Source organism: Macaca nemestrina, chromosome 5, assembly GCF_043159975.1.
Source record: "Macaca nemestrina isolate mMacNem1 chromosome 5, mMacNem.hap1, whole genome shotgun sequence".
Lineage (NCBI taxonomy): Eukaryota > Metazoa > Chordata > Mammalia > Primates > Cercopithecidae > Macaca > Macaca nemestrina.
This window is the reverse complement of record NC_092129.1, coordinates 37,122,982-37,139,304: the sequence shown is the minus strand read 5'-3', so window position 1 is coordinate 37,139,304 and position 16,323 is coordinate 37,122,982. Positions and strand designations below refer to the sequence as shown.

The 16,323-nt window shown below is 37.4% G+C and overlaps 1 protein-coding gene across 1 annotated transcript in view; it reads left to right on the top strand.

Annotated features, from left to right (window-relative positions):
• LOC105465620 (syntaxin 7) overlaps positions 1 to 15,982 on the top strand; it is a 54,875-nt gene extending 38,893 nt beyond the window's left edge. The window contains exons 4-10 of the mRNA XM_011714149.3: positions 1,294 to 1,387; positions 2,067 to 2,204; positions 3,057 to 3,109; positions 3,617 to 3,713; positions 5,177 to 5,249; positions 9,556 to 9,638; positions 12,770 to 15,982. Coding sequence (XP_011712451.1) covers positions 1,294 to 1,387; positions 2,067 to 2,204; positions 3,057 to 3,109; positions 3,617 to 3,713; positions 5,177 to 5,249; positions 9,556 to 9,638; positions 12,770 to 12,862 — 631 coding nt within the window. The 3' untranslated portion in view covers positions 12,863 to 15,982. The remainder of the gene's footprint in view (positions 1 to 1,293; positions 1,388 to 2,066; positions 2,205 to 3,056; positions 3,110 to 3,616; positions 3,714 to 5,176; positions 5,250 to 9,555; positions 9,639 to 12,769) is intronic.
• The last annotated feature ends 341 nt before the right edge of the window (positions 15,983 to 16,323 follow it).

Genomic DNA, 16,323 nt, shown 5'->3' with positions numbered 1-16,323 from the left:
TTCAAATTGGAAATCTTTTCCATTTATAAGCTAGCTAGATAAAATATGGATATGTAGTCAGCACTCTGTATCCATAGATTGTATGTCTCCAGATTCAACCAACTGCAGGTCAAAAATATTCAAGAAAAAATAACAATACAATGATAGAAAAACAAAAACTGAACTATAAAATATGGCAACTATTACATAGCATTTACATTATTGTATTGGGTATTACAAATAATCTAGAGATGATTTAAAGATATGGGAAGATATGCATAGATTATATGCAAATGCTATACCTTTTTATATCAGGGACTTGAGCATCAACGGATTTAGGTATCCACAGGGGTCCTGGAAGCAATCCCCTGCAGATACTGAGGGATAACTATAATTTACTTCTTTTATTTATTGTGTTCCTTCCCTTTACAAGGAAATGCTATTTTTCCAGCGCAAACTTAAATAATAGTAAATTTGTACCAATATTGTCTCTTTCCTTTTTATTTTTATTTTTATTTTTTGAGACAAGAGTTTTCCTCTGTTGCTCAGGCTGAAGTGCAGTGGTGCAATCTCAGCTCACTGCAACCTCCACCTCTCATGTTCAAGTGATTCTCCTGCCTCAGCCTCCCAAGTAGCTGGGATTATAGGCATGCACCACTGCACCTGGCTAATTTTTTTAATTTTTGGTAGAGATGGGGTTTCGCCATGTTGGCCAAGTTGGTCTCAAATTGCTGGCCTCAAGTGATCCTCCTGCCTCAGCCTCTCAAAGTATTGGGATGACAAGTGTGAGCCAGTGTGCCTGCCGCCACCTTTTTTTTTCTTTTTTTAAGTATCTATAGCATATAGAGAATAGCATCTATTCACATAGAGAAATAAGAGAGGCCAGTTATAACTAGATCTGGGAACTGGGCAAAGTCTAAGGCAACAAATGTTTTCTTGCTCACCTGACCTTCCAGGTGTGAGATGCAGATTAAGGGCTGCCACATCCCCAGTATCTCAAACAAAGGATCAGACATCCAACAGTCTCTCCTTCAAGTTCCCTCTGATTTGAGTCATCTGTGTTTCTAAATGGTCATTGATACTGGTTTCTCTAAGCTCACCTACCCTGTGTCAGTGAAGAACCTGACATGTAATATTTGCTCAATATTTATCAAAGAATAGGATATGAAATTTTTTTGATAGAGAAAGTTGAGAGCCAGTTTATGAAAAGGCAATTTTTGTACAACTCTTTGTCAGTGTTGATTCAAATGACAGAGTTGTAGCTTAAAGAAGTGTATTAGTCCTTTGGTTGTAATGCGTGCTTTCTCACTTTAGGCAACAGAAGCAGCAGTATACTAACCAGCTTGCCAAAGAAACAGATAAGTACATTAAAGAGTTTGGATCTCTGCCCACCACCCCCAGTGAACAGGTATCAAGCTTTAAGACACATTGTTGATGCATTGAATGTGAAAAAAACCAAATACGTTGTAGGATCTTTGAACTGTTACGCTAGAAAGGAAATTATGCTAGAAAGGAAATCAAAAATAATTCTGTTTGAGATTAGTTCACAGAACACAAAACTATATTTAATTGCTCAGGTAGTATCCTGTGGTTCAATAAAGCAAAAATTATTTCCATGCATTTGCCCTGACCCATAATTAAGTAAGTTCTCAGAAAATGCTTCCTGAGTAATTATTTCCTGGCCTTCCGGGGCTGAGTGCGTGGAACATGCAGGCTCATTCAAGATGTGAGGTGTCCTGGGGGCATATATTTATTTCCCCGCTTATTTAATGGAAGTTATTACTTAGCTAAAAGTATAAGGCTTTATTTGCCTGAAAAGGAATTACTTTAAAATAGCCTCAAAATAATGAGCTAGTTTTTAGCAGCATGAAAACTTGAGGTGAGAAATCCAGCATAATGGGTCTTTTGCCTCCAGTTAAATATGCTCGGTATTTGACATACTGTCAGAATGTTGTTGAGAGTTAATCCGTAAGGCCCTGTAATTGGGGAGCAAGTGAAAACTTCAGGATTAAATAAAGAACCAACTACTGCAAACTGTTTTACTTCACAGCTAGATTCTAGTTGGCTTTTTCTTCTCTTTCCTCTAGCGTCAAAGGAAAATACAGAAGGATCGCTTAGTGGCAGAGTTCACAGCATCACTGACAAACTTCCAGAAGGTTCAGAGGCAAGCGGCTGAGCGAGAGAAAGAGTTTGTTGCTCGAGTAAGAGCCAGTTCCAGAGTGTCTGTGAGTATTTTAAAAGACATTCTAGAAACGACCCTTACTTCCTAAGGGTCCTATTAAAGTCTATAGTAGCATAATTTTTTAAGTCATAAAGATCTGTGACTAACTTGGAAATCAGCACTTGAATATTCATTTTTATGCTTTTCTGCTCCATTTTTGGAGAAGATGATAATTATGTATTACTGTGGTTTTTTTTCTGTGTCATTGTACAGAAGATTACAGACTATATAAAAATATAGAGACGTATTTTGTCAAAAAAGATGAGGGATCAAACCCTGAGTAGTATTCTCACATCGTCTTGGTACGGAGGCTTTCTGCTTGTGGACACACTAGTATAGAAAGCACTTTCCTCCTGGATTACACCAAGATGACGGAGATGAATGGCGCAACTATGTTGTCTGAATATTGAAAATGAACATGAGCCTGGAGAAAATAAATGAAAGGAAGCTTTACAATAGAATTTTGAATTAATTTAATTTTAAATTCCCTTACAAACTATCACGAGTTTTCTTATTCATTAACATATGGATTCCAAGACTACATTAAGCTTTAACTAAATAATACTTATTTGACCCTTGAGAATGTTTAGTGTTTGTCTACTTAGAATATAAAATTACTTATAATTATGTTATTACTTGAAGCAGTTGACCTGAAAAATTAGAACAAGAACTTCTTTCTCTCTCTCTCTACACACACCCCACACACACACACACACACACACACACACACACACACACACACAGAGAGACATGTACATAAATCGTTTAGATTATTAGGGAAAATATGAGTGTTTATTTTTTCTCATTTTTGCTTTCTTTGCCACTTCTCATTCCATCCTGTTACTAAATCATTCAGGGCGGTTTTCCTGAGGACAGCTCAAAAGAAAGGAATCTTGTATCCTGGGAAAGGTAAGAAATACAAAACATTTTTCAGATCAAAAGGTAATTTTTCAAAGTTTATACATTAAGGCCCCTGGAACAGAATTAAAGCTTTCAATATAAGTTGTTTATATGTTGAAAACAGAGTAAATTTGAAAAAAAATTTAATTATAAAGTATTTATCATAAAATATATAAAATTTTCCAAATAAATGTTTATGGACTTAATTAATAATATAGACTTTCCCTTATATGAGGTTTAAATCAACTAAGAAGAAATACCCAGTTGACAAATATAGCTTCCAATAATTAAGTAATAACTCTAAACTCACGTTAGATAAAATGATATAAGTGAAATGAAAAATGAATAAAATTTTATTCATATATCTGTTATATTCTTAGAATTTTTTAAGTGAGTAGTTCTGCGACTTTGAAGAGTAAAATGTCCTATTTAATGAATATATCTTAAATAGGAAATGAATCTCATTGTTTTGAATACCAATCTTTGTTTTTTTCCACATTCATTTTTTTCTGTTAGCCAAACTCAACCTCAAGTGCAGGTGCAGGATGAAGAAATTACAGAGGATGACCTCCGCCTTATTCATGAGAGAGAATCTTCTATCAGGCAACTTGAAGTAAGGCTTACATTGTAGACTTGGGCTGCTACTCTGTTCTTAGTGAGTTTGTTCTCAAAATGCTTAGGTAATGCTGGCAGAGCGTATGAGAAAGAAATTTTATTTTTTTCTTTTTGAGACAGTCTCCCTCTGTCGCCCAGGCTGGAGTGCAATGGCATGATCTCGGCTCATTGCAATCTCCATCTCCCAGATTCAAGTGATTCTCATGCCTCAGCTTCCTGAGTAGCTGGGATTACAGGCATGTGCCACCCCAACCGGCCAATTTTTTGTACTTTTAGCAGAGACAGGGTTTCACCATGTTGTCCAGGCTGGTCTCAAACTCCTGGTCTCAAGTAATCTGCCTGCCTTGGCCTCCTAAAGTACCAGGATTATAGGTGTGAGCCACCATGTCTGGCCCAGAGAAAGAAAATTAATGTATCAGTTTGGTAGCATTTGTAATGTATAAATTAGAATAATTCCTTTTTAAAAAAAATAATATTGTCCTTACTGTTTGTGCTAGGATGAGGGAACATACTCCCTCCTACTGCAGCTTTTAAAAAATTATGATTCTATTAAGCCATCTATGGACTACCTTAGTATTGAGAAAATACCAGTGTAGAGATAAATGTCTGTCCGAGAGTCTGGATGTCTTCCCAGGATACATGATACACATCATACGTGCATGAGTAAGACCTTTTATAAAGCCTTCAAAGAATTTTATTTCTCTTCACTATGTTTAGACATCAAAGAGATCTAAAAGATTTATTAAGTCATAGCTCTTATGGAGCCTATTTAGTTCCTAGAAAGAAGGCTAATAATAGCTAATAATGGCTACAATTTATTGAAGACCTTACATGTGCCAGGCACTGTGGGATGAATTCTTTATGTTAATTATCTCATTTAATCCTTATAAAAACTTTATGAAGTAGTTAATTGTGTCATTGAAGAAAAGTAAATTTATATTTTCTTTATTCACTAAATTTATAATTATTCAGTAGTGACATTTCACTAACCTGTTGCATGTTCAAATTATTAATGTGAGACTTTAAATTTACATCTAGTGTTTTCTTATTTTAAATTGTCAAATTGATATGTAAATTTTTACTAGAAATACGTGCCAAGAATATGTTATACCCTTGTAAGTAGATACTGCTTGTGGTAACAAAACTATCAGATTGTATAAAATGAACTCAGCAATCCATGGCACTTCTCTATTATAGATCCTTTATTTCCATCCTGCCTCACTCACTTGGTATTTTTAATGCCACAAACTTATTTTAGAGAGCTGGTGGCTGTTGCTCAAATTCTTCTTAATTATTGTCAAGTATTTTCCTGATATTTCCAAAGTTTATGTATTATATTTATGTATTATAGATGCATGCTCAACCATGTGCGAGTAGTGGTTTGGATTTTTAAAATTTTTCCTCTTTTGTGGAATGGGGACTGAATTTCTGATTCTAATAATATATGCCTTCTTCTCTTAGGCTGATATTATGGATATTAATGAAATATTTAAAGATTTGGGAATGATGATTCATGAACAAGGAGATGTAATAGGTAAGACCTGCTGACTTAGATTTTGGAGGTGAGAGCAGGGTACATGCAGTTTACCTGCTGTAACTTTCTCACACAAGGGTAACCACTTTCCATCCCTTTTTTGGTTTCCCTGGAACCAAAAGCATGTCTATAAAACACAGTAAGCATCACCCTTGGCATTATCTAAAACAGATCTCATTTTTGACTCCTGCTGGTTGAAATAACCAGCTTGATTTATTTCAGAAGCCCAAATTTAATCAGGGCTTACTGCTGCCAAGACCATGGAAGGCACCATGAAACATTATTCCAGCTTATTTCCAGGGCCTCCAATTTTAGTCTTACTCCAATTTAATTGTCATCGTGCTAAGCACTTTTGGGGAAACTTGTGGTATATGTAACTGTGCATGACATCTTGTCTTTTAGGTATTAGGGAATAGGTAGCCATTTGCCTAGTCATTCATTTTAATAGCTTTTTGGTAGATGAATTTAGTAGTATTACATAGAATTTAGGAATTCTTTTTAGAAGTGATTTTTTTTAAGTTGCTAAGAATCCCTTAAATATTGAATGTAGTAGCATTTCAGTTAGGGGGTAGTTGTTAGCATTCATCAGGATCCTGACCATCTTGAAATCTGGAGCTATCTATTGGTATGTCTAAAGATGCTTTTAGTTTATTTTCTGAATTTGGTCCAACTGAAATATTTGCATCTTTACTTCAGTGTAACTGTTTTTTGTCCATTCTTACCCTCCTCTGTATCCCCATTAGATCACAGGGTAAAATTTCAAAAACTAATTTATTCATCATCCAAAACACGTTGAGTGGCTACTATGTCCAGACATAAATCTAGGCATTGGGGATTCAGCTGAAATTAGATAACAGATGAAATACCCTATCTCAATTGGTCTTATAATGGGAGGAAAGATGATTTTTTAAAAAGGTGAGAAAAGCAAGTAAATAGTGATAAGTGATGGAGAAAATAAGGCCAGGGTAGATGGGACTGCTAGGGGTGGAAATTGTTGCTGCTTGACGCAGGGTAGTCAGATATGGCCTTACTGATAGGTGACATTTTAGTGAAGCCTTGGTATATGTAAGGGAGTAAGTAAGAGAAAGTGTTCCAGGCAGAGAGAACAGCAAGTACAAAGGCCTTGAGGCAGAAGTGTAGCTGACATTTTTAATGAGCAAGAAGGAGATGGAGATCATGTCCAAGGGCAGGGGATGACATCATTTAGGACCCTGAGCCGATGTAAAGACTTCAGGTTTTACAAATAAATGAGAAGCCAAGGAGGATTTGAGCAGGAGTGCTATAACCCTGCTTAGGTTTCAGAAGACTCACTTGGCTGCTGGAAAAAGACCAAAAGCAAGGAGATCACCTAAAAAGCTATTGCAGTCATCCAGATGCACAATCTTGTTGGCTTGGATCAGGATGGAACTAGAGGGATGGTGAGAAATTAATGGATTTCAGATATTTTTTAAGTGGAGAGCCAAAAAGATTTACTGACTGCCTGGGTATGAGTGTGAAAGAAAGAGTTAATTTAAGGGTGATGCTAAGGTTTTAGCTTGGCCCACTATGATGGTGGAGTTACTGTTTTCTGAGATGAGGAAATCTGTAAATGGAACAGGCTTAGATGGGTATAAGTCAGTCATTTTTGAATATGTTAAGTTTGAAGTGCCCCTTTACACCCAGTGAAGGTTTTCTAGACATTATTAAAGTGAATATGGAGTTCAGGGGAGAAGCCTGGGCAGGGAGTCTAAATTTAGGAGTGATCTGTGTACACATAGTATTTAACACCACAAGATTGGGTTAGATAATCCAGGAATTAAGTCTGGATAGAGAATAGAAGGGGTCTGAGAACTTAGCTCTGGATCCTCTAAATGTTTAGAACAGTGTCTTCAAACTACGTGTATGCATTTATGTATTGTTTATGTTTGCTTTTGCACAGTGAAGGCATAGTTGAATACTTGTAACAGAGATCATACAACCCACAAAGCTTATTCATTCTCTGGCTCTTTGTAGACAAAGCTTCTTAACCTCTGATTTAGAGCCTAGACAATTGAAGGAGAACGAATAAAAAAGACTAAAGAATAGCCAGTGATGTGGAGGAAATCCAAATGAATGTATCATCCTAGAAGGGAAGGGAAAAGAAGTGCTTCAAGAACAATGGCTGGTCAGCTGTTTCAAATGCTACTGTGTCAGGTCAAGTAAAATGAGGATTAAGATTTGACTACTGGATTTAACAATGTGTAGGGATAGGTGACCTCAGTAAGAGCTGCGTTGGTGAAATAGTGTAGGTGAAAGCATGATAAAAGTAGGCCCAAGAGAGAATAGGAGGAGAACAGTGGTGGATACCAAGTATAGATGACTCTTTCGAGGAGTAAAGAGGGAAAGTGAAACAGAGAATGCAGGCATAGCTGCAAAAATGGATGTGAAATAAACGAGAGGTTTTTGGTTTGCTTGTTTGTAAGGTAGGATTGATGGAGGTGATCTACCAGGGAAGAAATATTGATGATAAGTAAGAGAGGGAGGGAGTTTGCTGGACTGAGGTTTTTGAGTTAAATGATGGGAAATGTGATAAAGTGCACAAGTGGAAAAGTTGGCTCTTGCTCGGGGTATGATATTCTTCTTGGCGACAAGAAAGTTGTCAGGGCACACAGATATTGCATGTAGATAGGGTCGTGAAAACGTGTGGAAATGTCTTCTGATGGTTCCTGTTGCCTCAAAGAACTAGAAATCAAAGTCATGGGCTAAGAATGATAATGCCGGAGGAGGCTTGAGAAGTTTGAGGAGAGAAGAGAAAGTATGACATAGTCTTTCAGGAATCAGGGAAATGAAGTAGACCTGCTGGGCAGTCATGACTTTAAAGTGAAACATGGTTAATCCCTTTTACATCCATTATCAGCTGCATGGGTACTGGTTGGGGTTTTGTCATATGACTAAAGTGGAGGGGCAAGGAGCTGGGGATGAGTGTAAGCTGAGGCTAAGTGATTGTCCAAGGACTGTAAGGCTAGGGTAAGGAGGGAAGTGAGGACATGCCATATGTGAGGGACAGTGAAAAAGTGGTAGGATCAATGAAAGTTGAAAATTGTTGGTGCCAGGGAATTAGAAGGAGTGAGCTCTAGAGATAGAAGGTGGTGATCAGAGAGTGAGACCCTTCAAATTGAGATTGTGGAACAGCTGCAGTTATTGGAATGTCAGGGTTTGGGATGTGACCATGGAAATGGGTGGGTGAGGAAAGGTGTTCGTCTTTGGAGAAAGTATGGTCAGTGAACTGAGGCCAGGGTGTTAGAAGGGTCAGCAGTTGGATCTTGAAGTCACCAGTATGTATAAGAGAGAAGTATTTGAGAGAGCATCAGTGAGTCAGAGGCTAAAATATTCAAGGAATGAGAAGAAAAGGCCATGCAATTTATAGATGTCTGCAACAAGGAGGGTTGGCTGAGTTTGATAGCATGAGCTTTAAAGCTGAGAGTTGGTAGGGAGGAAGAGACGAGGGTCTCATGCTTCAAAATGACACCCGTTCCACCTCCAGGCCCCTGGAGGGTAGGAAGAAAAGCTGCCACCAATTGAGAAGCCTGCATGGGCCCTTGGTGAGGGCTAGATTTTAGCACAGAAGTATGTTGATGACCACAGAGTAAATGGTTTTCAGCACTCTGTATTTACCCTAAATAAATATTGTCACATGCTTGCTACTGAGTCGGCCATTATAGAACACAAACTAGGTAGAGCGTAGGTATTATGCTCCAGTAACTTAAAGTACACTCCATTTACAAAGACGTAGAGGGAAAAGAAATTGAGAAACATTAATGACTAACATAATGAGTGAGGGATCAAGTTGTAGCATTTGGGTTTTTCTGTTTGTTTCCCTCTGAGGAGATAATATTCTTTGAAATATCAAGGTACCAGTTTTTATCATGATGAACAAAATCTTCAGCAGTAGAAAGAAGAGAGTTGATCTCTTGTGCATTGGTCTTGACATAGAACAAGCTGTGAAGTTTGACACTGAGATATCCCTTGTGCTGACACTGATTTGATAATGTCAGGGTGACAATACTCTTCAGGGGTTGCCAGGTAGAGCCAGAGTTGCTCTGTAATGAAGATGATCAAAGTTCTGTTCTACAAATGCTTGTGTACTGTTTGGATCACCTGAAAAATAGTATAGGTGTATACTGTAATTTTTATAGCCATCTTAAAAAAAATTCAACTTTACGATATACTACGATTGACCTTTGAATAATGAGCATATTTAATCTTACCTTGAATGAAATCTAGTGATTTGTTACTACAGCATCAATACATGTTTAACACATTGGTGTGTGTGTATTTTATTTTACAGATAGCATAGAAGCCAACGTGGAAAATGCAGAGGTGCACGTTCAGCAAGCAAATCAGCAGCTGTCAAGGGCAGCAGATTATCAGGTAATTTAATTGTGATCGATTTTCTTATAACTTAGCCTTTTCATGTGTGTGTGTGTGTGTTTGTGTTGGGGAAGCAGGGAAAGATTAGGTTTAAAGTGGCTGAAGATGTTAAAAATTAAAATCCCATGGAAGAGAAGTCTGTTTAAATAATACCAATCAGTTTAGAACTGGTTTTAGCCTTTGTTTTTCTCAAGGTTGAACCAGAATTGTTGGCCCACAGGGAGAGAAAGTTTAGTGTTTGGGCCGCAGAGACAATTCCAGGCTTTTCTGATGGCCGGGGATCTCTGATGTCGTTGTGACATTTCTACTCAGAAACCTCTTTGTAATAGGCCCCTCCTTCCATTTCTTGCTGCTCCCTTTTACTTTTTCTTTCTGTCAGTGACACTCTGGACTAAAGAGGTAAATTTCCTTGTCCTAGAGAGATTGCTTCAGGTCTTGTGGAAATCATATTAGCTTTGAGTGTCACCGTTCATCATATAGTCTGTCCACATGCAGCAGACCCTTCACCAGGAATGAATTTATTTCTTGAGTCAGGTTAATATGGGGAGCCCACATGCATGTGTCAAATATAAATTACGTGTCAAGTACTATACAAATATTAGAACTATCAACTATTAATACATCATACAATATGCAGACCTTTGATGTTCAGCATGGATAAGGCCAGGCTCTTTGGAAACCCCTAAATACCACATAGCATTTGATTTCCTTTTTAAAACTCCATTCCATTGTTGCTGTCATTCATAATTATCGTTTTCTTTACCTTATTAACTTTTTTTTTTTGACACAGAGTCTGGCTCTGATGCCCAGACTGGAGTACAGTGGTGTCATCTCGCCTCACTGCCACCGCTGCCATCTGGGCTGCAGACATCCTCCTGCCTCAGCCTCCCGAATAGCGTGTACCCCCACGCCTGGCTAATTTTTGTATTTTTTGTAGAGACAGAGTTTTGCTGTGTTGCCCAGGCTGGTCTGGAACTCCTGGGCTCACGCGATCCACCCATCTCAGTCTCCCAAAGTGCTGACATTACAGATGGGAGCCACCATGCCCAGCCGCTGTTAACTTCTTATAAACTATCTAAGATATTGTCACCTTCACAGACATTCTCAATTGCTTTTTGCTTCTCTCACTAACCTTAGAAGTTGCCTTTCATTTCACAGTCCATCTTTTACTGGACAAATAACTGCATATTCAGTGATGTAAATAATAATGAAGCTGTATGGAGTTTGCTGAGTTATAACCAATGGTATTCACTGACAGTCACTCCTGTTTATTGTCTTTGTGCATATCATTCGGATATGCAGCTCAGTGGAATTAATATCACTATATCACTGTGTCATGGACTTTAGGTATCCCTCATGAATAATTGAAAACACACACACACAGACACACACACACACACACACACACACACACACACACACACAGGGATCTGCAAATGCCGGAAGTCTTATGGAGCTGTTAGCATATAACTGCCGAAACTTAACAGGATCCATCAGTGACTAGGTTCACGTGGTATTTTATTTTGCTTTTGGATTTGGGGGGAATGTGCATATATTGCCAAGTTTTACTCTTTCTCTTCCTTGTGGAAGGCCAAGCCTACAGGAAAAAGCGCATGTCCCAAGCTACACCCCAGGACTGGAAGCTGCCCCCAGGCTTAATTCCCCAAGCTCCCAAAGGGGGCTGAGATGGCTAAGCAGCACAAGTGCTGAGAAAAGAGGCAGCTTTCCAATAGTTCTGTTTGGAAGCCTTGATACGAAGGTGATACATTCACTTATCCCCACATTGCCCCAGAGTCTCATTACCCCACACTAGGGAAGAACCCCAGGCATCAAATACACCATTGTGGGATACCCGTGATGACTCACAGGTACATTACACGTGTGTTTGTGGTAACCAAGTGGAGTCTGGGAAAAATATTTATGCATGATATTGAAATTTTAGAGAAATTGTGTTTGATACATGAGGAGTATTCACTGGAAAAATAGATGAATATGTGGAATATTCAAACTATGGTGTTCAGGGTAATTTCAGACTCAGAAATGTATCTTTTTATCAATATTTTGGTACTTCTACTTGACACAAAGTAAATTTACAAATTTTTCTACTTCGTAAGAAAAAGGATTCCTGCATGTTGATGTGAGACACAAACGCCATTAAAGAAATACAGGAAATCTACATCTGGACCAGGAATGAAGAATGAAACAAAATTCTTAACCATTCGGTTTTCAGTGACAGCATTATGATTTTATTTGCTCTGTGGTTTTTACTTGTTTGTTGAGATTTTGAATTTAGTTTCCCATTAGTATTAAAGAATGAGAATGATTTTGGAAATTCATTCCAAAATCATTGTATTTTGGAAACAAGAAATGTGTGTGAGGGGCCGGGCACGGTGTCTCAGGCTTGTAATCCCAGCACTGTGGGAGGCTGAGGTGGGTGGATCACGAGGTCAGGAGATGGAGACCATCCTGGCCAACATGGTGAAACTCCGTCTCTACTAAAAATAAAAAAAAAATTGCCTGGGTGTGGTGGCAGGTGCCTGTAATCCCAGCTACTCAGGAGGCTGAGGCAGGATAATCAATTGAACCTGGGAGGTGGAGATTCCAGTGAGCCGAGATTGTGCCACTGCACTCCAGCCTAGGCGACAGAGTAAGACTCCGTCTCAAAAAAAAAGAAAAAGAAAGAAAGAAATACACGTGAAGAAAAGTTGCCAATTTATACTGACTGATATCTTCCGAGAACTCATTTTTAAGAAAAACTGTAATAAAAGGTAAAGAATGTTGAAGCTCTTAAGCTGTTCTGTTTTCATACATAGGTAACCTCAGTCTCTTGTTTAAGTCAGTAACTTATTTCGTGGTGTCTTCTTTCTTAAGCTCAGCCACACCCTTAGAAAAATTACCAATGAAAGTTGAAAAATTGCTCCCTTAATTGTAGCATTAGTTCAGTCATTTTTTTTGAAAGAATATTGCCATATATATTAAAGAGATTTTTGAGAAACAAAAAACACAGTCAAAAATTTGAGGGCAATATACTACTACTGATTTTACTCTAGAAATGAACCAAATTATGTTTAGTTGCTATGGAGATACTCCACTAAATCTGTAAACATGTTTTTTTGTTTTTGTGTCTGCAGCGCAAATCCAGAAAAACCCTGTGCATTATCATTCTTATCCTTGTCATTGGAGCTGTGATCATTGGTCTCATCATATGGGGACTGAACCGCTGAAGTTATGAAGGAGCACACTGTTGCACTACATTGTCTAAATTATGTAGGAAGGTTCCTGTAATCATGTTTTTTTAAATTATTATTTTAAAGCTATTGTATAAAGGATGGTTCCCATACTTTGTTATTTTTATTGGGGGGTTGGAGTGGTTCCTTTGGATTAAATCTGATATTTTCTAATACTGAAAGATTTTCTAAATATCACTGCTGACCTAACTTCCATGGTCTTCAATTTAATAGTTGTTAAGTTTTTGCCCACATTGCGTATGCCTTTCATTTGTAATTTATTTACCCTGCTTGACTTAGCTTTGGGAATTCGTAAATTTAAAGGTGTGTGTATTCTGTCTGCATCTCCCTGTCACTGTGACACACCTAGATTTGTGTTACTTCAATTAAAATTCTCAAATTTAATTTTGATTTGCTTCAGCAGGGAAAATATTCTCAATAATGTAAAATAATTAAGGTCTATTCATGGGGTGTATTTTTCTGGTTCACAACAGCACAAAGTGTCTTTCATTTTTCTGTTGGTTTTCTTTTAAGATCCTTTTTACTCTGAAGTCGGTGAATACTTTTCTAGTTTATTTGATACTCCTTCTGTGTATATATTAAGCTTTTGCTGTAGATTGCCTAGTAAAATTACTAAGGACAGGTTGTTTTTACATATGGCCTATTTAAGTCTGATGTTTACTGGGGAAAGTATAGTTACTATAAATGTTTAACATCATTTGGAAGAAGAGTATGAAAAACCAATACCAATTCCTATCGTGTTTGGATTCTAAAGATCCCAGTTTGTTATTCCACTAACCTAGTTATCTTAACCATATCATTTGGTTTTGTGGGCCATTATTTACCTTCCCTTATGTCTTATAGAATAATGGCTACTATTTTTAGGTCAAAATTACTTTTGGAAAGTAACTTTCCCACAATTAACTGTTTTTGCGCGCCCGACACTTAAAATTTAGTGTTTACCTTTTGTGCCATCCTTCATTAGAAAAGCAATTGGATGTTTGCCAGTTATCTCACTTCCCTTTTGAAATCAATGTTGTTTTAATGCACTAATCTGAATTCTGTAAAGAGGATTATCTTAGTTTATACTTTGTATTTTATAATGTTCTTGTATAGCAGTTCAGTACTGAAGGCAATGCTTAACTTAGCAAGCTCTGAGACTTCAAATGGGAACAAATAGTAAGTAGCTAAGTAAACCATATCTTTGCAACCAAAATAAAGATGAGTTAAAAGGTATCTGGTTAGGCCTATTTCATGAGAATTATGCTCTGGTGGGACCACAGGTCACCTGATATTTAGTGCTGCGCTGCCTGAAACCTCAGCATGGAGACATCACCACATGCACTGTGGCCATTCAGCATCTTTCTGGAGCACCAGTTCACTCCAGGTTTTTATTTTAGGGTGTCACCGATTTTACCTACTTTGTCAGACTGATAGAAGTTTCTTTGCATGTCAGAAAACTCCATTTTTTTCCACAAAAGGGATTACAGAAAACTCTTTTGTGAGTAAGTGATTGGAACCCAGAGACTCCTGTTGCCAGAATCAGAATGCCCTAGAACAGAATGGACAATGCAGGGAGGAGAATTCACACAAACAGCACCTGTTCTGAGGCCCGGCCAGCCCACCAGGCCTGCTCGAATGTGGTCTTCAAGTGCACAGAGGCACATGAGGTTTCTGGTGATAAACCAGCATCTTACTGCTGTTTTGAAGTCCCGGCCCCATGGCTTTCACCATCAGTTCAGTTTTTTCGCTGTACTTGATAAAATGTTTATTTTCATACAGGTCAAGTACATTTACTTCTATTCATTTCACAGTGAGTACCCAGTAACAACAAAAGCACTTAAAATTGGGGGGGGCATGATTTTAGTACCTTTATTTGAAGTGTAATCATTTTAAATTATTATTATTTTAACTGGGGCAGTGATCAGTGGTTTAAACAGGAACTTTAGTGGTTTCAATTCTTTTAAGAAACATTAATTTTGAGGGAAAAACTTCCCACAAAATATTGGGAACGTAAGAGTAGTATTGATTAGAAAAAAATTAAATAAGAAACATAGTGTGGTAGCCAAATTAAAAAAAAAAAATTTGAATTTTTCTGTAGGTCAGTTTTAGAATTGCTGTGAAAAGTGAAGGTTGCCCTGTGGAGAATAAAAGTAGAGTTGTTTTCATAACTGATGGCATGGTGAGTCCATTTGAGTCAAACTGAAGAATTTCCTTATCAAGTGACTATACATTTGTTTTTGTGTGCTCAAAAGAAATTCTCAAACACAGATTGATATTAACCAGCCAGGTAAATTGAATGACAATGTGGCATTAAGTATTTGGCTGTTGTATTTGTCATTAAATACTATGGTCTTGCAATATGATTGATGGTAAAAGAGTGATGTCATATTGATATAGAGTAGCTTGTTTTTTTAGTAGACGTGGGACCATCTCTTTTAGAAGTACAGCTCAGTCCAGGACAGCTGTGGATGCAGTGTCTGGAGTTGGACCCTCTGAGCACGCTGGCTGCCACAGTAGCATCTGCATCGGTGACCAAGGACACTGCACTTTGAAGAGGTCGCCACAGGGTCGTTTAGTGTCTTCACTGCTTTTGTTAAAAATTGTAAAATTTTGTAAACAGAAAAGTTGTGTTTTTGAATATCAATTTTTTAGACACACCTACAATGATAAATAAGTGCCTTTAAAGGCCCCTCTTTCCTTGAAATACATCTGTGGTTTAGCAAGGAAAGTACAAAACAGTTTATGTAGTTGGTGTAATTTTTGTGTCTTCATGTAGAAAAATGAATGTCATAATAAAATATAAAACTTATGTAAAGAAAATAAAGTCATTGTCCACCTTAATAGCTAAGGTTCACAAGGTAACTTATTCAGCATTTATTTTTTTTGAAGGTCAAAATTGAATTTATTTCTTTCACATGGCTGGTTTGCTGCAATATAAAGTTTCAGAATGGGCTGAAGTAAATTGATTGAGGGATTTGAGTGGAATGACATTTTCAAGTTCATTTAAATATGATAAAAATTCGTTGGTAAATAACATCTGTCTTTCCTGGAAAAAAAAAAAAGTTGTGTATTTTCATGATTCAGTTAAAACGAAAAATAAACCTGTGAATCCCAGGCCTTTTTAGTCCTCCATAACATTTGAACAGTTTGACTCATCAGCAAAGAAATCAAATTTTAAGCCAATGGGAGCCTGAAAGTGTTACAATATACTGCTTCTTTGACAAAAGTATCTGTTTAACAGCTACCCTAACATAATTTATAAATCAATTAAGATAAAAACCATTTTTTCTGAGTATTTAGGAATTTGTGTCATCAAAATACTGTGACATGAGAGATAGGACAAGAAATTACTTAGTTGCCAGATATGCACTATTATCTTTCCTCATTTCAGCTGGATTTTCCAAAGTCAGTAGATTGGATGAAGCAGCATCTCATTCACTGAGATCACAAGATAG